This window comes from Canis aureus, chromosome X, assembly GCF_053574225.1.
Source record: "Canis aureus isolate CA01 chromosome X, VMU_Caureus_v.1.0, whole genome shotgun sequence".
NCBI classification, from domain to species: domain Eukaryota; kingdom Metazoa; phylum Chordata; class Mammalia; order Carnivora; family Canidae; genus Canis; species Canis aureus.
Window position 1 is genome coordinate 104,206,061 of NC_135649.1, and position 24,019 is coordinate 104,230,079.

The following is a 24,019-nucleotide window of genomic DNA, read 5'->3' on the forward strand; positions in this document are numbered from 1 at the left end:
AAGAAGAGAAAGAAAGGAGACATGGTGGGAAGGAACCAGTCTTTAGATGTCTGTATAATATTTTACTGCTTTTAATTAAAAAAAAAACTATGCTTTTAAGGAAAAAACTTTGGAAAAAGCGAAATTTTCTCTTTTTTCAGATAAAGATGAAAGTCTCCCTTAGTACTTAATTATAAGATTCTCCATATTCACCACTTCTTTCATCACAGATACCAACAGAGGCTAAACCCTCTGTCCTGGGGACCATTTCGAAGGGCTTCTGACAGGCGCTAGCACATTGCCAAAAGATTCCCAGTAAGGCTCACCCAGACTGCGATGTTTTCATGCAATGATTTGGCTACATTTTCTAAATGTACAAATTTCAGCTCTGAGCACCACTGAAAGCTAGGCAGTCTACAACTAGTTGGCAAAGACTCATGTCAGCCTACTGGGTGAGAAACAACACATGGGCTCTACACTGAAATGAGAGCATACGTTCACTTTAAAATGCAACCAGAAATCCAGATCAAAAATCGTTGTTATCAAGAGCACAGAAATAATAGAGTACAGTACTAATTATTCCATAAAGACAAAATTACCATTACACTAAGGATTATGCAAGGAGTAAGCTTTTAAGTAAAGAGTAAGTTTAAAATCCCTTTACAAAAAACCCTAAGGGGTGAAATTATATATCAAAATCATTTCAATTCTCTTTAGATTAGCCTGATACTGAGGCCAAGTGAGTCATGTATTGTAGCCTTATGGCAAGATGTATGAATTTAGCTATGTGATAGAAGAATCTGCTTGCTAGGACACATTCAATGATTCTTCTTATCAATAAAAACTTACAGTTCAAAAAACGTCATTATTTTAAACACTAAATAGAGTATTACAATCCTTTGATCCAGGGTTAGCCTTTAACAGTTTCAAAATTCATTAAAGTCAAAAATTTGGACAGATTTGTGTCACTAAATGGCCTTCACTATTGTTCACAGAATAAAACCCTTAATTGATTAATGATCTCAGGGTGTCTATCGCCATCTAGTGAACAATCACTTCAATTACCACACCAGTCATGACAACTGAGGACAACAACTGAGGACAACCGAGGCGGTTGTCTCCGTAGTTTACAACCTAAGTCTACTTAACACTATCAACTTGCCCAGTATCACTTTTTATGTCTCTCTCCATACATAGAGAACAAACACAAATACACGTGATACTTATATTGATTCACTTTTGAGTGTCTATAAACTAAGTTTCCATATTACTTCTCTGGAAACACGGACTTCCTTATTTTTTAAGTAACTTGCACGCTATGAGGTCCCTCATACGATTCTTTAACCATTAACTAATTCCTCTACCACCGAGCAATTAAAAATCACAGAAGAGTTTAAAGTGTGAAAAATCACACCTGGGAAAAGACAATATTGATGTCCATTTGACACAACTATTAGCATTTTTATTATAAACCTGTTTATGAAAGTACAATTAGTAATTACCCTGAGTACTCTAGCAGCCATAATACATTTGATTACAGAAATTATTAGGTCACCAGAGCCAAACCTGCATGATTCCAACAAAACTGAGCACATACAAAATAGACTTAAAAACAAGAAAGGAGGCGGGCGGGCTTACGGCTTCCCCAGACATATTCAAATGTAAAATTTTACCATCTTTTCAGATGACTTGCTATCAGGTTTCCTTCTCATTCATTTCCACTTGAACCTTAATCTAATTTATCCTACAAGAACTTGAAAAGCAAACAAGCAAACTTCTAAGATCTTCAGGTTGTTCTATTATTTTGCCCACTCCATCTTCTTAACAAAAAAACAAGTGTGATAAATTACAAAGGTATTCCAAAATCTCAGCCAACTGACTGATTTTACACTTCACCCCTCCTACCTTTTTAATAACCAAGAAACATTTGAAATCACAAAGGCCTAATAGTATATATGGAAAATGCTAGTAAACCCAAAGACCGATTACCACAGAGAATATTTCTATCCACCAGTGCTAATAATTATCACCAATACTTTAACAATCAGTTTTATTTTAGGAAATAATTTCTGTAGGTGGCTTTGAATCTTCTTCTAGAATAAGATTTCCAGGGAGCAACTGTGTAATTATTATTTCTCATTAACCTCACATTACTTTCAAGACCGACTTTCCACAGTTGTTATATTTTTTTTTATTTGTGGGAAGGAGCAAAGGGGAAAGAGACAAGGGGGAAAGTAGAAACCAAGAATTTAAATCACATATTATTTCTAGATTTCTTTGAAACTCTGTTTTTTAGCGGAGAGAGCAGAGGGTTCTTTTTATAGTTTAAGATTTGTTACTGCTATATTTTATATAACAGAAAAATTAAAATTGGGTTTAAACACCCTATTAAAGATCAAGCTAAACAAAAATATTGCCCTTAAAGTACAATGGATTAGGGAAGTGGGGGAGATCGCTGGACAAATTTGGGGCTTATCATTATCAACAGTGCCCTTTTAAGCTTGTGGATTTCTGAGCCAATGCAGAAAATGTAACAACAGGGATTTCCCAACAGCAAGAGGCACTCTCCAAGGGAGTAAATTGTCAACTATTGCCTCTCGTGAGAAACTTAAGAGTAACCTTGATCCAATCTCAATAGTCAACCTATGTATTATCACCCAGTTGGGGCATAGTGAGTGCATTTCCTAATACAAAAATAAGATGGTATTCTATCAGAAGCCACTGGATACATACACAGAAATAAAATTTAAATAATTTTAAAGTAAACTTAGCCTAAGAAACTGAAAACATCCTTCTCTCACTTCAACTAGCCCCTAAAATACCTATATCTTCCCATGCAAAAAGGGCCTGTGTCTTCAAATGAGTATCGAAAAAGATGTCCTTTGGGGAATAAAAGGTAGAATATAAAGCAGAAGCACAGTCATGAAAGACATCATGAGATGGGGTAGACAACTCTACTGTGGTAGAAGCCTTACAATCAGGAAAATAAGGATTCCAATTCAAAAAAGTCACTTGTTATACTTCACCTCTTTGAGTCTTAGCTTCTGCATCTGCAAAACGGGAATGTTATGAATCATATCACTGAATTGTGGGGTTTTAATGAAGTAATTCATCTGGAAGCTTCTTATATATCACTGTTGTTTAGTACACATTTTGCCTTTCCTCACTGTACCCTAAGCCAACCAAGTCTGTGAGATAGGGCTGTCAACAGAAGAGTAGCACTGAACATTGTTTGTTTCATGCCAACTAGATCTCCACTGACCAAGAGAGGAGCCACTAGCCACATGCGGATAATTAAAGTTAAATTTATTTTAATTATAATTAAATAAAACTCAAAATCAACACTAGCCAGATATCAAATGCTCACTAGCCACTTGGGCTAGTGGCCTACTATAATATAGTAGTGGCCCTATTATATTATATACTGCAGATGGAGAACATTTTCACCATCTCAAAGTCTACTGGACAGTGTTGGTCTAGACTCTAAGGCAGAAACATGTTTTCTGGGGCACCTGGGTGGCTCAGTGGTTGAGTACCTGCCTTTGGCTCAAGTCATGATCCCAGGGCCCTGGGATCGAGTCCTGATTTGGGCTCCCCGTAGGGAGCCTGCTTCGCCTGTGTGTGTGTGTGTGTGTCTCTCTCTCATACATACATAAATAAAATCTTTAAAAAAAGAAACATGTTTTCTGAAAAAGGGCCAGATGGCTAATATTTTAGACTTTGCAGGCAATGCAAGTCCTGACCCTGATTATTCAATTCTTGTAAAGCAAAAGCAGCCAGATAAAACATTAAAAAATGTGGTTGTGATCCAGTAAAATTTTATTAACAAAAATAAATGGCTGCCTAGATTTGGCCATTGGGCCACACTTTTGTCAACCCCTACACTTGAGTATTCTGATTTCAGAATCTCAAAATGAACATTCTATCCATAACCATGAACTACCTCCTTAAGACTGAATAGTCTCAAATCCACTGATGGGAATCAATAGTTTACTGGAATGAAATGGAATTTAATATTTAACATAACTATTCTTTTACAAGTTAAGAAAAACCCACACATGTGGGGCTCAAGCAGGTGAAGCTTATAGTGTTTACAAAGTGAAGTATCTCAAATCTGTTTGGAATCTGGCTCATCTTTCTAAAGCCAATAACTCTCAATCCATAACTCCACTCCTCATCTATTCCTGGAATTGTGGACGTCTACATCCAACTGCCTACTTTACATGCCTAGAGATCTATTACAAATCTCGAAACCAAAACAGATTTCCTAATTCCTCTCTCCCAGATCTCTCCATTTTAGTAAATGGCTCTATAAGCTAACCAGCTATAGGACTAACATGGAGGCAATCCTCCTTGATTTCTTCCTTTCCCTCACAATGCAACCTAACACATAAGCAACCAAACTAGTTCCTTTATATCACTTTGCTCTCATTCATGCTACTTCCTAAAGAAGTCTTCCCTGACTAATCTAAACTAGCCATCTTAACATTAAACTAGCCCACCACCCTGTTTTAATTATCTGAACAGCATTTACTTCTACCATATTCTCTTTTTTTGTATTTGTTTATTCACTTATTTACAGTCTATTTTCCCAAACTACCCTCCTCCCAGTTCCAAGTCCCCAATGCATGCCACTCTATACACCCCCTGCTCTACATAGAATGAATGTGACCCTTATGATGCAGGGGGATCTTACGTCTTGCTCAACAGTCTACCCCCTTAACAATGCCTGGTACAGAGTAGACAATAAATACTCTCTCTCAATGGATGAATGAATAAATCCTTACTTAAAAAACTATCTGTCTCCAATATGTCCTAAGAAAGGGGTATTTGAAGCTCTATAACAGGTAACAAACTTGGCTCTCCCACATTATAACACATAATAGTTAAAAAAGAAATTCTTAATTTTTAGAGATGTTACATTTACCTCCCTTCCTTTGTATGTCACCAGAGCGGCCAGTGGTTTGGCATAAAATCTGCTGTAGGAAAATCCCAGGCAGCCATACATACTGTTTGCTGTTAGCTTCAAAGCCTTCTGTCGAATGTCATACTGTAGACCACAGGGACAAGAGACAACAATATTTGTAGATGTTTAATCATTACATGAGATGTCTTTTTATAACACCAATGAGAAGGAGAAACCCTCAATACCCCTGGGAAAAAAAAGAACTCTCAACAACTCAACCCATCCTCCCAAATCCATGATTCCCTGACGTTCTATAAGCAAGTGAACACAGACTCCAAAGCTTCCAGAAGGATTTTGTTCAGATACTGCTTTGCAGACAGAGGGGTCTTCCATTCTGAGGCATTCTAGTGTTTTTGAATGGTTTCCTACCCACAAACTTAAAATAAGCCACACAATTGTCCACAGCATCATGTTTAAATCACTCCCAGGTAATCAAACTCTGAAAGCTGAGACTGTCACTCAGATGTCTTAGTGAAAAGATATACCTGAAGAACAAGGTCTGGATTTAAATCTTGCTGTTTCATTAGTTGTTTGACTTGTTTTCTCCTCTCTACCAGTTTCCGGATCTCTCTGGGCAAAATGCCCATTTCTAAGCCTGGGTCTGGTAGCTCAGGGATCTGTTCTTGTTCTCCATCCTGAGAAACACACAGCAGAAATTTCAGACAAATCAAACTTTTATAAAACAAATTACTATATATTATTTTTTTGTGGAAACTTTACATGATGATCAAATCTTGAAAAACTACTTTCCTGCATAAGCATAGGTCAAAAACCATAGGTGGGAGAAGAAAAAGCTGAAAATAAGTTACCACTGGCCTCTTCTCCCACTTCTCTCAGCCTCACTCCCAGTATCTCCACCCCTCTCATTGTTGATTAATGTCAGTATCATTTAAAGGGATCAATTTTTATACATAACTCCTCTCTTCAACAAGATTGACAAGCAACATGTTCAGAGAAATTGTTTTTAAAATAAAAGCACTGAGACTGCTAGGATTTAAAAAAAAAATACAAACAAAACCAAACTATGGTTTTAAGTCAAATATACTCCCAAACAAAACGTCATAAAACTTTTACAAATATGAAAAATCGTGGCAATTATTTTAAGTGTTTTAGACTAAAAACTAAAACCCTAAACACTAAATCAGCAAATTTCTTTTAGGAATTTGGAACACATATTTAAAAAGTCCATGAAAAGTTTCTAAAAATTAATATATCCAAATTCCTTAACATCTATGTAATACCTTTCATCTGCAAATTGCTTTGCAATTGGTAAAATAGCAACATTTTAGAAAAGTAACTAGCAGTCTTCTGATATTAAAATTTACAGAAGAAAAGAGTAGGGAAAGCATTAGACGATCTTTCTGATGCCTCCATGAATTCTATTAACAGGCCACAAAGAGAAGCCAGGCATGTTTATCCCTTCAAAGTTTCAGAATTAAAAATAAACCTCTTGTCTTCAAGTATGTCAACTCAATGCCATTTGATAACAGCCTTTACAAAGTATCTGGCTTTATAAAGATCAATATTTTTAGATGAACAATCTTACAATAGTAATAGGATCTACTGTTTTCCGATATAGCAGACAATGATAGCAAACCTATTAAAGATATCTTGGTACACATTCCAATTTATTTACAACTAGAGATGTCCGATAAAAAGTGAACTGGAAGGATCTGGAGTCAGGAAATTTACAATCCATGCCCAGCTCTCCCACCACTAGCTGTATGGCACTATCTATTCTGAAGACCAACTGAGATACTACAGAGAAAAATGATACAAAACCTATAAACTGGCTCATGTATAGTACTTCTTAGATGACCTTGAAGGTGTCTTCTAACACTTTTTTTTTTTTTTACCTGTCTTCTAACTCTTAAATGATTCTATTATTTATCCAGAATCCAAACTGGAAAGCTCAAATGAACAAAAAAAAGTAGAGGGAGATGGAGGAGGTTGGATCATGACAATTATCACAAGGCTGACACAGTAGCAGGACAGAGCTCAATGCATATTATTTATCCAATGTAGTCACAACCTTTGGGGGATGTCTACCCAATATCTTCTCTGTAAAACTATCCTCTAGTCCCACAGAAAGGCCCATCCTTAGCAGCCATTTTGTACTCTGTGAACCCATTCCTGTGGCACAGCTGATGGGACCAGCCTGGGCTAAGACTTTAAGATTCTCTATTCTAGGACAACAGAACTGGGGCTGAAAAACAGCTCCCAAAGCATGCAGTCAGAATTAAGAGACATGGAAAATCAGGAGCAAGAGAGCAAACAGACATCTTCTGTCACATGTACAAAGAATAGAGAAAAACAATATACAAAGATAACATATAACTAGACCTCTTTTACTGTTAGAGAACCACATCTAATAAGATTCCCTACTGACAGTCAATTATATAAGCTTTATACATGAAGAACCACACATTAAGTTATTAAGACCTACATAAAACTGTTGACTAGTCACTGGTTAAATTAAAATCCATGTGAAATAATTCAAAAAGATTCCTTTAAAAGGGCCATTTAGTGAGAACCAGTAACAAAGGCTTGTGTGGCCAAAATTTAAAAGAATGAAACTAGCAAGTATTGGAGATGATGTGGCATGGTTCATATTCACCACTAGTGGGAGTGGGTAACATGGGAGAACTTCTAAGGAAAATAATTTGGCAATTTCTTTTCAGGTTAACTTACACTTCCCATACAAACCAGCAAATTCACTGCCTAGGTATCTACCCCCAAAAATGAAAGCACATGTCCACAAAAAGATATGAAGAATGTTCACAGCTTTATAAACACAGGGATGTCTGGGTGGCTCAGCGGTTGAGCATCTGCCTACAACTCAGGGTGTGACCTGAGTCCCACATCAGGGTCCCCAGAGGGAGCCTGTTTCTCCCTCTACCTATGTCTCTGCCTCTCTCTCTCAGTGTCTCTCATGAATAAATAAATGAAATCTTTAAAAAAATAATAATAGCTAAACGCAACGGGATGCCTGAGTGACTGTCAGTCAAGGGTCTGACACCTGATTTCAGCTCAGGTCAAGGTCTCATGGCTTATGGAATCAAGCCCCATGTTAGGCTGCAAGCTCAGTGGAGAGTCTGCCTGAAGATCCTCTCCCTCTGCCCCTCCCCCCTGCTCGATTGCTCTAAAATAAATAAATCTTTAAAAAAATAATAACTAAGCACTGAAAACCCAAAAGCTCATCTCGGGCAACTAGATAAAGTGTGGAACACTTCTCACCAATACAAAGGAAAGAACTACTGATAATGCAACAGCATGGATGAGTCTCAAAAACATCATGTTGAACAAAAAAAGCCAGACACTAAAGATTACATACTGTATTGCTCCACTTATATTAAGTTCTAGAATAAGCAAAACTAAACAATGGTGACAGAAGTCAGATCAATGGTCGATTGATGGGAGAGGGGCCTGACAATTAAGATATGAGTGACAATGACAAAACTAACGGGATGAAACTAACACAATACTTACAGGTAAATTTACAGCTGTAACTATATTAACAGAAAAGATCTCAAATCAATAACCTAACTTTCTAACTTAAGAAACTAGAAAAATAAGAGTAAGCCAAAGAAAGGAGAAAGAAGGAAGTAATAAAGATTAGAATTGCCATATAGAAGATAAAGAAAAATCAACAAAACCAAAGTTCCTTCTCTGTAAAGATTAGCAAAACTGACAAATTTTAGCTGCATTGACAAAAAAAATGACTCATCGGGAATAAAAGAAGGACATTATTAATGACCTTAAAGAAACAATTATAAAAGAGTACTATGAACAATTTTATGCCAATTAGATAACCTTACACGAAATGGACAAATTCCTAGAAAGACACAAACTACCAAAATGGACTTGAAGAGAAATAAAATATGTGAATAGACCTATAACAAAAATTGAATAGGAAATCAAAAAAAGACAAGTCTTAAGACCAGATAATTTCACTAGTGAATTCTACCAAATATTTAAAGCAGAATTAATATGAATCCTTCACAAATTCTCCAAAAAAAAAAAACAGAAGAGGAGAGAATACTTGCCAAGTCATTCCATGAGGCCACTATTCTTTTTTTTTTTAAATTGGAATTCGATTTGCTAACACAGAGTATAACATCCCCACTGTTCTCCTATTACCAAAACCAGGCAAAGACATAACAAGAAAAAATAACTATAAACTAAAAGCCCTTATGAATACAAACAAAAAACTCCTCAACAAAATACTAACAAACTAAAACTAGAAACATATAAAAAGGATTATACACCAAAACCAAGTGGAACTTATCCCAGAGACACAGGTTAGTTCAACACCAGAAAATCAATGTAATATACCATATTAAAAGAATAAAGGATAAAAAGTACATGATTATCTCAACAGATAAAGAAAAGGTGGCTGACAAAATCCAGCACTGTTTTGTGATACAAAACACTGGGAACAAAAGGGAACTTCCTCAATCTGATAAACACCACCTACGGAAAACCTCCAGTGAATATCATACTTAATGGTGAAATAAAGACTGGATGTTTTCCCCCTAAGACCAGAACAAGACAAGGGTGTCTCTCTTGCCAATTCTATTCAATATTGTACTGAAGGTTCCAGCCAGGGACAGACCAAAAAAAAAATATATATATAAGGCATCCAGATTATAAAAAATTAAAATTATCTCTGCAGATAACATGGTGCTATGTGTAGAAAATCTTAAGGCATCCACAAAAATATTAGAAGTGGTATATGATATAGGACTTCAGGAAGGTTGCAGCATATAAGATGAATATACAAAAATCAGTTGTATTTCAATACACTAGCAATGAATAATACAATAGCATCAAGAAGAATGAAATACTTAGGAATAAATTTAATAAAAGAAGTATAATAATTGAGCAGTGAAAACTAGATAACATCAGTGGAAGGAATTAAAAACCTAATTAAATGGAAAGACCCAATTTTCATGGATTGGAAGACTTAACATTAAGATGGTATACTCCTCAAATCAATCTATAGAGCCAGTACAATCCCTACCAAAATCCCAGGAGGCATTTTTTTTATTTTTTTATTTTTTTTTATTGGTGTTCAATTTACCAACATACAGAATAACCCCCAGTGCCCGTCACCCAATCACTCCCACCCCCCGCCCTCTTCCCCTTCTACCACCCCTAGTTCGTTTCCCAGAGTTAGCAGTCTTTACATTATGTCTCCCTTTCTGATATTTCCCACACATTTCTTCTCCCTTCCCTTATATTCCCTTTCACTATTATTTATATTCCCCACATGGATGAGAACATAGAATGTTTGTCCTTCTCCAACTGACTTACTTCACTCAGCATAATACCCTCCAGTTCCATCCATGTTGAAGCAAATCGTGGGTATTTGTCATTTCTAATAGCTGAGTAATATTCCATTGTATACATAAACCACATCTTCTTTATCCATTCATCTTTCGATGGACACCGAGGCTCCTTCCACAGTTTGGCTATCGTGGCCATTGCTGCTATAAACATTGGGGTGCAGGTGTCCCGGCGTTCCATTGCATCTGTATCTTTGGGGTAAATCCCCAACAGTGCAATTGCTGGGTCGTAGGGCAGGTCTATTTTTAACTCTTTGAGGAACCTCCACACAGTTTTCCAGAGTGGCTGCACCAGTTCACCTTCCCACCAACAGTGCAAGAGGGTTCCCTTTTCCAGGAGGCATTTTTGCATAAATTAACAAGATGATTCCAAAATAAACAAAATGTGATACATACATATCTACAGAATGGAGTATTATTCAGCAACAAATAGGAATGAAGTACTAATACTTGCTACAAAACAGACGAATCTTGAAAACAGTATGCTAAACTGGTGCAGCCACTCTGGAAAAGTATGGAGGTTCCTCAAAAATCTAAAAATAGAGCTACCCTGTGATACACAAATTCAAAGGGGCATACATACCCTGATGTCTACAGAAGTATTATCAACAACAGCCGAACTATGGAAAGAGCCCAAATGTCCACTGACTAATGAATGAATAAAGAGGAGATGGTGTGTGTATCTACACATGCAAACACCTACACACACATATACATGCACACGCACAGAGAATGGAATATTATTCAACCATCAAAAGAATGAAATATTGCGATTTGCAACAACATGGGTGGAGCTTGAGTATATTATGCTCAGGGAAGTCAGTCAGTCAGAGAAAGACAAATAATACATGTTTTCATTCATATGTGGAATTTAAGAAACAAAACAGATGAACAGGGCAGCCCAGGTGGCTCAGCGGTTTAGCACCGCCTTCAGCCCAGGGCCTGATCCTGGAGACCCCAGATCGAGTCCCACATCAGGCTCCCTGCATGGAGCCTGCTTCTCCCTCTGCCTGTATCTCTGCCTCTGTCTCTGTGTCTCTAATGATTAAATAAATAAAATCTAAAAAAAATAAAACCAGATGAACATTGAGAAAAAAGGGGCAAACCAGAAAACAGACTCTTAACTACAGAGAACAAACTGAGGGCTGCTGAAGGGGAGGTGAGCCAGGGATGGGCTAAATGGGTGATGGGTATTAAGGAGGGCACTTCTATTGAGTACCAGGTGTTATATGTAAGTGAGAATCACTAACTTCTACTTCTAAAACCAATATTACACCATATGTTAACTAGAACTTAAATAAAAATTTGGAAAAAGAAAAAAGAAAACAGTATGCCAAGTGAAATAAGCCAGAACACAAAAGGTCACATAAGATTCCATTTACAAGAAATGTTGGGGATCCCTGGGTGGCTCAGCGCTTTAGCGCCTGCATTCGGCCCAAGGCATGATCCTGGGGTCCCAATATAGTGTCCCGCATCGGGCTCCCTGCATGGAACCTGCTTCTCCCTCTGCCTGTGTCTCTGCCTGCCTCTCTCTCTCTCTCTCCCCGCCCCCGTGTCTCTCATGAATGAATAAATAAAATCTTTAAAAAAAAAAAAAACAAGAAATGTCCAAAATACACAAATCTATAGAGGCAGAAAAATTAGTAGTTGCTGAGGTCTGGGAGGAATGGAGGGATGGAACAGCTACAACGTAGGGGGTTTCTTTGAAGAGTAATGAAAATGCCATCAAATTGTGGTGAAGGTTGCAAACTCAGTAAATGCACTAAAAGGCATTAAATTGTATATTTTAAATGGATGAAATTTATGTGAATTATATCTCAATAAAGTTGTTAAATAATGTATGGAACCACTGTGAGTTTCCATGTACTCAACCCTCTACCTTTTTTGACCACTAAGAAAGGAAAAACTGTATCCTTAACAGTAAAAACTAGAATGCTAACCCCCCTGGTTCTCTTCCTTCTTTGAGCATTGCTTTTAATCTCAATTTAAAGAGCCCTCAGTTGAATACAAACCTCCGTAACTTTCTGTGTCTCTGAAGCAACTCTTTGCACTGTTGTAAAACAAATGTTGAATTCCTGAATGATGGAAGGATACAGACTGTTGAAGTCCAGGAGCAAAATAAACTTATCATAAAAACCTGCAACAAAAAAGCCATATTACAAAAAGTCATTAAAAAAACAAAACAAAACAGAAAGTCATTTTTAAAAAACCAGATACAAGTAAGGGGGGAAAAAAGGGGAGGAGGGCTAAAGAAAAAAGCAGACTGGTCAAAACATAACATCAGAAGTACTATACAACAAAGTGTATTAGAAACAATGTACTATTCAAAGCAGTGAGTTCTATCAAAGGAAAAAAGTCATCTACTATCACTCTATAAAAATGACTTGTATTAGAGTAAAAACTGAAGTCACAAAAGAACAGGCAAGAAGAGAACATGTCTCACCTTGAAACCAACTACAACGAACAATCCTTTCTGCAGCAGTCCCCAAGTACACCATTATGATGGGCAAACACCTTCTCCTATCAATTACTTCAGATAGGTGTCATATCCATCTCAAAAAAATGTAAAATTCTCCTTCAGGCAAGTATTCCCTCCCACTTACCCTGCCACTTTCACCACCTTCACAGGTATGGATGTTTGTGATCCATACCTGTGAGTAGTTAGGTATTTTTTCATCATCATACTTCCTAAGAATAAAACGGGAAGCCCACTTACCTGTATACAAATGGTATTAAATCAGACAAGAGATGTGTGTCAGCAGTGGAACGATCCACCCTTTTTACTTGCAAAGAGTGAACAGAAAGCTACTATGTTTCTCTAGGACATTTACAAAGAGTATCTTCACCTTAAGAAGAAACTGAACAAAAATAAATGTCCACTATTAAGAAAATAAAAACAGCTGCAAACATATGTTGATAGCATACTCTGTGTTGAGCACTATACTAAACAATCACTTTGTTCCTTAAGTCTCTGTGTGGTAGATATTATTCTTTTTTTAAAATTCTAGTGTAGTTAACATACAGTGCTATATTAATTTCAAGAGTAGGTATTATTCTTATCTCCATTTTACAGAAGAGGAATGTGAGGCTTACAAAGGTTCAAGAGGAAGCCCAAGATCACACAGGCAGAATTTAAGCCCAGCTCTATCTAACACCAAAGGACTACTGATCTGTTTCAATACAACTAATAATAAATCACTTTTGTCAAAGAGGTCTCCTACTCAGAGTTCAAATTACTTCATAAAATTCATATTCCTGTACAACAGTGTAAATATACTTAACGCTACTTTAACTGTACACTTAAAAATTTTAAGTTAATAAGATTGAAAAAAAAAGATCCCTTCCAGCTCTGTGTACCATAGAACATCTTATTTGCCATTAACAACAAGAGGGAGTAGTTACTCTGCTATTAAAGTTCAATTTGGTGGTTACTGTCTGTACTTTCTTGAACTCTGCTGTCCAAACGAACTGGTCCAGGCAGTCAGGCAGAGGCAGAGCCCACTCTCTAGAGTAGATGGGAGGAGAAAGAAGTGCTTCTACCACAAGACAAATAGCTATATACTGGACTAGGGGTTGGCAAACGATGCGCAGACCAAATTCAGCATGCCCCCCCCCACCTTTTTGTACCACTCATGACCAAGAATAGTGTTTTCATCTTTAAATGATTGAAAAAAATTTTTTAAACAGAGTATCTCATGATACATGAAAATCACACAGAATTTAAATGTCAATGTCCACAAACAAAGCTTTTTTGGAACACAGCAAAAAAGTTAAAAAAGATTCATATTGATTCATGTCAGGTGACTGGCCAACAAGATTTTCACATCAACAGAAGACAAAAATAAGGTCATTAAAAGACCTATTTCTAACCTACAAAATACAATTTCAGGTCTTGCAGTTTCTCAAGCCTAGGTCTGCATGAAAAAAATTCCATAACACCAGGGACAAACCCACCTGCTGCGCAGCCTTACCAGCTTTAGGGTCCAATACCAAGCCTCCAGCATAAGCGGCTTTCTTACGTCCTTTCTTGTATTTATTGGCATCTCCATCAAGTTCTTCATCTTCATCTCCCTAATATCAAAGGGAAAGAGAACTTCACCAGCCAGCAACTGATTAACTTATTAAGAAGTATTATGACTCTCCCTTTTCCAGCTGCAGTACACAATTCTAACAAACATTATTTGCTTTTAGCTACCTAGGGGGAATGACAGTTACTGTAATATGTTTGCAAACCCAAATGAATGCCAAGCATGGGAATTGCCAAAACACTATATCCCGGAGTTAATAAATATGCAAATTCTACTTTAGAATATTTCTGAATTCAGGGGCAGCCTGGGTGGCTCAGCGGTTTAGCGCCACCTTCGGCTTGGGGTGTGATCCTGGAGACCCGGGATCAAGTCCCACGTCGGGCTCCCTACATGTAGCCTGCTTCTCCCTCTGCCTGTGCCTCTGCCTCTCTCTCTCTCTCTGTGTGTCTCTCATGAATAAATAAATAAAATCGTTTAAAAAAATAGAATATTTCTGAATTCACAAAACCTTTTATTTTTTAAATCAATGGATACTAAAGATACAATGCTTCATATAATGTAAAATATGAGACAGTAAAAGAGTCCTCCCAAATTCATTACTCTAACAATCATGATGTAGCAATATTAAAGATTTCATACAGATATGATCATTATCCTCATTAATTTGGAGACCTTAAAGTGTGTCCATATACTTAAAATTCATTCCCAAGTAGTTTATTAATAACCAATATTCAATACCTCAAAAGTCAAGCTCCTGTAAGTTAACATTCCCTATACCAATTTTGATAATGTACATAAAACAAATACAAAAACTTGAATCATCTTAACATTAAATATCCTCTTTGAGTCAACTGCTATCAGTGAGGACAAACTGGTAATTAAGTTTTAGTTCCAATGTCATGGAGGCCACTTTAGAAAACTGATTGTGGTGACCTGATCCTTCTAGCATACAAAAATGCCACAAAGCAACAAAAAATAAAGGCTCATGCATTTAAGAAAGTAAAGGTTTAACTGGTATCTAACTTTGGATACAGCTAAGATTGCAAAACATTTTCCTTGTATGCTCACCCATCAGAGAAACTTAATGCTACCCTCAAAGAATTTCCTATTTCACAAATAACTTTCATCCACACAGAAAAACGTGAAGAAGGAAATCACCACAAAAACACAACAGACTGAATCTGACATGCTTTCTACAGTATACAGGAGGTTAATTATTTTAGAAGCAGAAATAATCATAGCAAAAAAAGCTATCTAGGTAATAAAAGGGGATTAAAAAAAGGCAAAACACTATGCAAGTTTGGACCCACCAGTTTTTGCTGAGGCTTTCTGAAAATCTGCTTGTCGGGCACAATATAGTTGTTTTCATAAAACGCATGAAGTAACAAGAACTCATTACGCTCAGATCGTCCACCCATCAGCGTCCTAGACTAGTAAATAGAATTTCTTTTTTAAATATGAACTCAAAGCTGTAACAAACAAAAGCAACTTTGAGACAGTAAATTTAATTATAGCACCTCCTCCACAATCATTCTTCCTAATAAGGGCTGCTTTAAAAATAAGAAGGTACAAAATTCATTCTAACATTTCCTTTGAGCCGTATAGTTAAAAAGAGACAAAGAAAGCTTAAAATACTGACACCACTTGGGCTATTTCTTTACTCCCAAAGAGACCATTCCACACATCAGACACATCCAGATGTTAGAGATGATCCTTATGTTCACCCAAAATTTCAACATACTGCACCTGGCTTTCCTCCCCTTCTCGCAGCCAGTTCATTTCACAAAAGAAGCCCAGCTTCCAGAATACAAGTTACTCATTTTATAAGCATGCATTTAGACTCATTATCATATAACAACTACCCCAAGCAAACACTGAATCCAACAGGAAATGCTTTTTCCCCCTTTCTAAGTTAAATTTACCATAATGTTCCCAGCGATGTTAGTGATCTGCAATGCTAATGGAAGAACATTTAGCTCACACATGATCTGCAAAATGAACCTGGCATCTTTCCAGGTGTGTTCCAACAGGTACAGCAGATGAGAAGATTCACTGTACAGAAAAGTAAGAATGAAACAGAATCAAGTAATTAAAAGAAACAATGACTATAATCAGAACATCACAAAATATTACAAAAAATTTTTGTTATGAGTAACTTCAGAGCAACAGCACTTTGGCTTTAGAAACAATTTAAAATGGTTGGTTTGAAACCACGAATTCATTCATGTCATTAATCCCAATGCCCTTCTCCAAAACACACACACACATACAAAAATCCCATAAATACAAAGTAAAATTATGTGTTAACTACAACCTGAAACTACCTAAGCCCTTTTATTTGTTCCATCTAATTAAGTATGTATTATATGCTGACAATGTGCTAGGCATAGTTCTAAATTCTGACTGTAACCAAATGAGAAAAATACCTGTCCTCATGGGGCTTATGTCCTCATGGGGCTTATGTCCTCATGGGGGAGACAAAGTATAAATTAAAATACATATGTGTGTGTGTGTGTGTGTGTGTATACACACATATATACATATATAGTAGGTTATATAATGCTCAGTGTTAAGCGGGAAAAAATGAAGAAGCAAAGGAAACACTAAATGTCAGGAGCAGAGACTGAAATTTTAGTTATGGAACTAGGAAAGAGTTCATTTAGAATAAAGAACCAGAAGAGGTAAGGAGGCCATCCTTGTGAATGAATATCTGAGGGAAGAGCATCCAGGCAAGGAGAACAGCACATTCAAAGGCTCTGAGCTGAGCACAAATTTGGCACTTCCAGGACCAGGAAGGAGACCAGTGGCTGAAACAAAGAATGATGTAGAGCGCAGAAGGACAGAGTTCAAGGTAGAGTGACACACTATATAGGACCTTGTAAGTCACAGTAAGGACTGATTTTTACTCTAAATGAAACAGTCACTGGAACATTTCGAGCAGAGTACAGTATCTGACTTAACTTTAGCAAGATAACCCTGGTTCTTGGGTTGAAAACAGAGAGCAAGGAGTCAAGGGCAAAAGCAAAGAGACCAACAAAGAGGCTGATATAGGACTAATTAATCCAAGGGGAAAAAGATGGTAGCTTGGACCAGAATGGGTTCAATGGAAGGGAAAAGAAGTAGTCAGACTTAGACATATTTTAAAGATAAAGGTGACAGGATTCTGTGATGGCTCAAACATGGGATATCTATCAGAAAGAGGAATCATGGAAACCTCAAAGTTTTTGGGCCAAACACGTCTTTGGAGGTTTCCAGGAGTACTAGAAAAAAAAGAGATGTCACTCAAGGAGAACTTCTGTCACTCAAGGAGCTGAGCTTCTGAATAAGGCTGGAGGTTCATATCGGACATCAAGTAAAACAGGCAGGTGGATACAGGAGTCTGGCATTCAAGGGAGAGATCTAAGTGGAGGATACCCAAGCAGGAAGCATCAGCACCTAATACCTCAGGTATTAAAATTCCTGAGACTCGATGAGATCACCTAGAGAACACCGTCAGAAAGAGAAGTGGTCCAAGGACTGGGGAGGAACAGGCAGGAAAAAAATGAGAAGCGGCAAGAGGAGTAGAAAAAACTGTTTAGAAAATAATCGAGCACAAAGGTTCAGTTGTACAAAATGAGTAAGTTCAAGAGGTCTAATATACAGCAATACGACTACAGTTAACAATATTATATACTTGAAATTTGCTGAGAGGGTAAATCTAGAGTATTGTAACCACTAAAAAAATTAGTAACCATGTGAGGTGATGGAAATGTTAATCAGCTTGTGGTGTTTATTTTATAATGTGTACATTTATCAAACATCAGTTTGTATACCTTAAATATATACAATTTCTATTTGTCAATTTTGCTCCAATAAAAATGGAAACAAGAAATAATCAAGTAATATCTCTACATAACTTAAAGATTTCTCAGTTTTTCTATTTCCAAAAGAGTAACCTATCTCCTGAATTAATGAATTAAGGGTAGAAACCTCAATATCACATCAATTTCCAAACTGCTCTTAGGAAACATCTAGATGAGGCTGGGATGAGTGATGGAGATGAAGAAACACTGATAAAATTAATATAATTCAAGAGGCAAAATAATTTAAATTATTAATGTAACAAAGATGCTGGTTCTGACATGAAAGCAGTTCCCCTTTAGAATACCACACACTCCCGTTCCTCCAGCCTGATGGTGATGCTGGTCTCTTGCTGTTGCTCATTTCAAGACAGACAAATTCCAAAGCATCCAGGATCATACCTGTACATATTTCGTACATTTTCCATTGGGATTACAACCCTCTCAGTTCTCAAAATCTGTTGAACAAGTTCAGACAAATGGTAGCTTTTACAACGAATCAATTCCTTTGCTGAAATTTCCACATCACAGATCATTCGGCCACAGGTAGCATTTCTTTCACCAAATCCACTCCTGCCCTACATGGGGAGGACAAAAAGCAAATCCCATGGACGAGCACACACTGAGAACATTCTGTTCTAACTCATTTGAAGCTAGCTCAGAATTACAATGAGAAAACTCTCAATCTCCCATTCACCCAGTGAGCCACCACTCAAATGTTTCTGAACATCTGCTAAGAGGCTGACACTGTTCTAGGCACCTGGAAGATAGCAATGAGCACAACAGAAAAGATTCCTGATGTCCATCTGAAATACACAACAAAAAAATAGGTATCAAAAGCAAGATACTACATAGTTTTAGGGATTAATAAACGTATAGAAAAGAGAAAAAGTAGAACAGGTAAGGAAAATGGGAATTTAGGGGGGCTGTATCTTAAATAGAGTAGTCACAGTAGACCTCACTTGGAAGATGCCATATAAAGAAAACTGTAAAGGATAAGGAGTTAGTAAATCAAATGCTGGGATGAGGGTTAATAACTTTTTCACCTTAAAGATAAGAATAGGAAAAGAAGCAAGAGCACTAGCTCCAACTCCAATCTGCAACAGCAGAATCCACTGGAGAATATTACAAAAGATATAGATTCCTAAGTTCTCTGATGAGGTGACATGCTCATTTGACTTCTAAGCTTTAAGTAAAGTAAGATTTGAAGCAATGAGCACTCTCAGGCTTAGGAAATGATTGTGGCTTCATTCAAAAACCACCAAAACCTCTTTAAGTGAAACAAGCAGGTAGAACAAAAAATACATAGGCTTTAAGAGTCAAGACAGGCCTGGTTCAAAACCTCAGTTCTTCCCATACTAGCCTTGCAACCTTGAACAAGTTCTGTTACCCCTGCAAGAAGTATGTACATGAAATTGGGAGTTGTTGTGACAGGGCTACTAATGCCCATGGCCTTCTTACACATTCTACATCAGCTCCCTCCCACTCTTCCTTCCCCTCCCCATTCTGAATGGTAACACTCACCAATCTCTGAACCCTGTAACACTGCTCTAAGGGCTACTATAGCTTCGATAATGCCCAAGTAGAGGTAATAAGTACATTCTAACAGCTGATTTTAAAAACTACTAGCGGCTTCTACCAATAAAATACTGCATTCAAAGGAAAAGATGTTAGTGGCAAAGTTAAAATGTCCTATCACAAGACAAACAATTCTTGGTCAAAGAAGCAGTGTGTTCCCAGGTAGCTACTCCATATAAAGAAGCCAAGCCAAGAAGTAAGATTTTGAAAACTATTATTACCCCAAGCTTCGGCATGTTGGATCGCTTCAGTCGACCTATTTTGGACCAGTGAGGAACTTTGCATACATTAATTCTCTGCAGGAGCACTTCCAGTTCAAATCCATAAATATTATGACCCTAGTCAGAAAAAGACGGCAGCCAATAACATTATAACAAACGCAAATTAGAGGATTTATCTTCATATGCAGAGAATTTCTTTGCCCTTTCTTTTTCTGGTCTCTAATTGAAGGCATCATGAGCTTACCTCCGATTGGGGTCCTTTCTTCTCCTGGAATGTATTCATCAGCAGCATTCATTAGCCTTGACATTAACAAAGCTGCTAAGCAGATTGCTGGAATAAACTTTATTTCATCCTAATTGATGCAAGGTTCATATGATGTCTTTTAATTTGCAGCTCATACCTCACAGTCGCAGAGGCAAAATGCAAATTTTTATGTCCCATACTTTCTGTGATCAGTAAAAGCTGTGTTCAAATAATTCCATTTTAATTCCTTAAAAACTGAGAACCTGCCTGTGTTGTTTAACAGTTTACACAGACTTCTTAGAAACTCAGGAACAGTATCTACTTTCTTCTTAAAGAAATGAGTTCAAACACTACTGATTTAGATTCTTAATCAATATAAAACAAAACATACAATACCACACAATAGTTCCAATTAGGAAACAAAACTATACCAAGTAGAAATTCTCTTAAGAATGCAACTAGGGGGGATCCCTGGGTGGCGCAGCGGTTTGGCGCCTGCCTTTGGCCCAGGGCGCGATCCTGGAGACGCGGGATCGAATCCCACGTCAGGCTCCCAGTGCATGGAGCCTGCTTCTCCCTCTGCCTATGTCTCTGCCTCTCTCTCTCTCTCTCTCTGTGACTATCATAAAAAAAAAAAAAAGAATGCAACTAGGGGCACCTGGGTGTCTCAGTCAGTTAAGCATTCAACTCTTCTGCTCAGGTCTTTTTTTTTTTTTTTTTTTCAAGATTTTATTTATTTATTCATGAGAGAGTCAGAGAGAAAAGCAGAGACATAGGTAGAGGGAGAAGCAGACTCCCCACAGGGAATCCAATGTGGGACTCAATCTCAGACCCCAGGATCATGCCCATGCCCTGAGCCGAAGGCAGATGCTCACAGCTGAGCCACCCAGGCATCCCTCGGTTCAGGTCTTAACCTCAGAGTTGTGAGTTCAAGCAACAATCTGGGCATGGAGCCTACTTAAAAATAACTAAAAATGCAAAAATTTTCTGTCTATAATGATAATTTCCATCATGTGAATAATATGGTTCATAGCCTATGTTTATTAAGAAACTAGATGAAAAAAAATAAGAAACTAGATAACGTTTAAAATAAATCAGAGGGCAGCCCAGGTGGCTCAGCGGTTTAGCATCGCCTTCAGTCCAGGGTGTGATCCCGGAGACCTGGGATCAAGTCCCACGTCAGGCTCCCTGCATGGAGTCTGTTTCTAGATCTGCCTGTGTCTCTGCCTCTCTGTCTCTCATGAATAAATAAACAAAATCTTAAAAAAAAATCAGAGCAATAGATTTACTTGTTATTAATTTTAATTAAAAATGTGTACCACTATGTATTTATGGCAGTTTTGTTTATTAAATTAAGAAATCCAAGGACATGAGGAAGTCTCATTTCCAAATGATCATTCCTGGGATTAGGGACTCACACCAGTGTCAGGATTCTCTTATCAGTTTGGATTTCTCACATGAAGACTTGAGTCTAACATCCTAAGGCAGGCCAGCTATCCTAAGCACCAGGACATCTCCTTGGGGCCTGAGAGAGACTGCTAGGGGAAACTGGGTGAGGACCTAGTTCTGAGCAAAAGCACCAAAGCAGGACACTGTGGACACAATCTTCCTGGTCCTTTTAAGATGTATTAACAAAATATGTAATACCTAGAATACTGGAAGAGAAGCAGGTACAGACACTGATAACAACCTACAAGCTCTAGGTACTTTGGCCACACCATGGTCAAGAAAGGTATCCAAGAGCAGAAGTGAATGTGGAGAAATGAACAGCATACCTTTTTGCAAGGGTTTCATATTACCAAATTACCAATATCACACTTAAAATACATGCCTTTATATCCTACTTTCCTCCAAAAAAATCAAAAGCACAACATAATCTGAGTAACTGAAAAAAAAAAGGAAGAAATCACATCAAAGAGCCTATAAACTAAACCCAGGGGAAACATAAAGCAAAATGTTGATTTATGACTCTTAAAAACTGGGGCAAATGTAACTCAATGAATTATTACCTCTTTTACCTAGTGGGAATATACTTGGTTATGAAGAGAGAAATAAATTCCTATCCCTGACCTCAAAGAATAGTAGGTCACAGAAATCCACTGAGCTCCAGGTATGGGGCTGGCTCAGTTGGTAGAATATGTGACTCTTGATCTTGGAGTTTAAGTTTGAGTCCCACTTTGGGTTGGTTGTAGAGATTACTTAAAAAAAAAAAAGATCCACTGAGCAAATAAAACTCAAATACTTATACTTTGGAAACTGATACCAAATTGAGGGAATTAATTCCTATGACCACTATACAGCTGGGCCACTAACCCAAAATTTTACTTTTTTAAAAAAAGATTTTATTTATTTATTCATGAGAGAGACAGAGACATAGGCAGAGGAGAAGCAGGTTCCCATGCACGGAGCCCGATGTGGGACTCGATCCAGGGACTCCGGGATCACGCCCTGAGCCAAAGGCAGACACTTAACTGCTGAGCCATCCAGGCATCCCTAACCCAAAATTTTAGAGAAACCAACAGTTAACACAAGTTTACTTACTTATAGGCTGGACTCATAAGTGGAAATAACTGGAATATCCTAAACTTCAACAATAACTCATGAGTTCCTTCTCTATTAGAGAAAAACTACTACTTTCTAGTGGGCTGGCTCTTTTTCCCCCCTCTTTCTTTTAGCAGAAACTACAGTAATTCCCACCAGTCCATAGGGTCATTTCACTCTGATTCAAGATTCAAAAAATAGGGATCCCTGGGTGGCGCAGCGGTTTGGTGCCTGCCTTTGGCCCAGGGCGCGATCCTGGAAACCCCGGATCGAATCCCACGTCAGGCTCCCGGTGCATGGAGCCTGCTTCTCCCTCTGCCTATGTCTCTGCCTCTCTCTCTCTCTCTCTCTATGTGACTATCATAAATAAATAAAATTAAAAAAAATTTAAAAAAAAAAAGATTCAAAAAATATATAAAGAACTCATAAGCTGAACAATAAAAAAAAACACCCAGTTAAAACACAGGCAGAGGACCTAAATACAAATTCTCCCAAAGAAGACATACAGATGGCCAACAGGCACATGAAAAGTGTTCAACGTCACTAAGTATTAGGGAAATGCAAATCAAAACCACCTCAATACCTATTAGAATGGCTATTACCAAAAGGACAAGAAATAACAAGTGGAAAGGATGTGGAGAAAAAGGAACACTCCTGCACTGTTGGTAAGAATGTAAATTGGTGTAGCCACCACAGAAATCAGTTTGGAGAGTCCTCAAAAAATTAGGAATAGACTGGATGCCTGGGTAGCTCAGCAGTTGAGCGTCTGCCTTTGGTTCAGGGCATGATACCGGAGTCCTGGGATTGAGTCCCACATCGGGCTTCCTACATGGAGCCTGCTTTTCCCTCTGCCTGGGTCTCTGCCCCTCTCTCTCTGTGTCTGTCATGAATAAATACAATCTTAAAAAAAAATTAAGAATAGATCTATAATCCAATTCAGCTATTCTACTTTAGGTATTTATATGAATGTGAAAACACCAATTAAAAAAGATATATACTTTGTAATAGCCAAGATATCAAAACAACCATCAATGGATGAATGGCTAAAGAGGATGTATTACACACACACACACAGGAATATACTCAGCCATAAAGGAGAATGAAATCATGCTTTTTCCAACAACATGAACGGACCCTGAGGGCATTAAGCTAAGTGAAGTAAGTCAGTGGAGAAAGACAAATACTGTATGATTTCACTCAAATGTGGAATCTAAAAACAAATGAACAAACAAAACTATACAAAAACAAACTTACTGATACACAGAAGAGACTGCT

At 37.5% G+C, this 24,019-nt stretch overlaps 1 protein-coding gene and 1 non-coding gene across 3 annotated transcripts in view; both read right to left on the reverse strand.

Annotated features, from left to right (window-relative positions):
* The window catches only part of POLA1 (DNA polymerase alpha 1, catalytic subunit), a 310,973-nt gene that overhangs the window by 247,163 nt on the left and 39,791 nt on the right, over positions 1-24,019 (reverse strand). For both annotated transcript variants that reach the window (XR_013375181.1, XM_077890067.1), the window contains exons 19-26: positions 19,960-20,076; positions 18,563-18,738; positions 16,244-16,373; positions 15,632-15,751; positions 14,265-14,364; positions 12,306-12,430; positions 5,431-5,580; positions 4,907-5,029 (exon numbers count right to left, since the gene is read on the reverse strand). Coding sequence is in view for 1 of the 2 variants with exons in the window: in XM_077890067.1 (XP_077746193.1) it covers positions 4,907-5,029; positions 5,431-5,580; positions 12,306-12,430; positions 14,265-14,364; positions 15,632-15,751; positions 16,244-16,373; positions 18,563-18,738; positions 19,960-20,076 (1,041 nt within the window). In the remaining variant the exon portion in view is untranslated. The remainder of the gene's footprint in view (positions 1-4,906; positions 5,030-5,430; positions 5,581-12,305; positions 12,431-14,264; positions 14,365-15,631; positions 15,752-16,243; positions 16,374-18,562; positions 18,739-19,959; positions 20,077-24,019) is intronic.
* On the reverse strand, positions 13,044-13,172 carry LOC144309320 (small Cajal body-specific RNA 24). Its single transcript, XR_013375363.1, has one exon.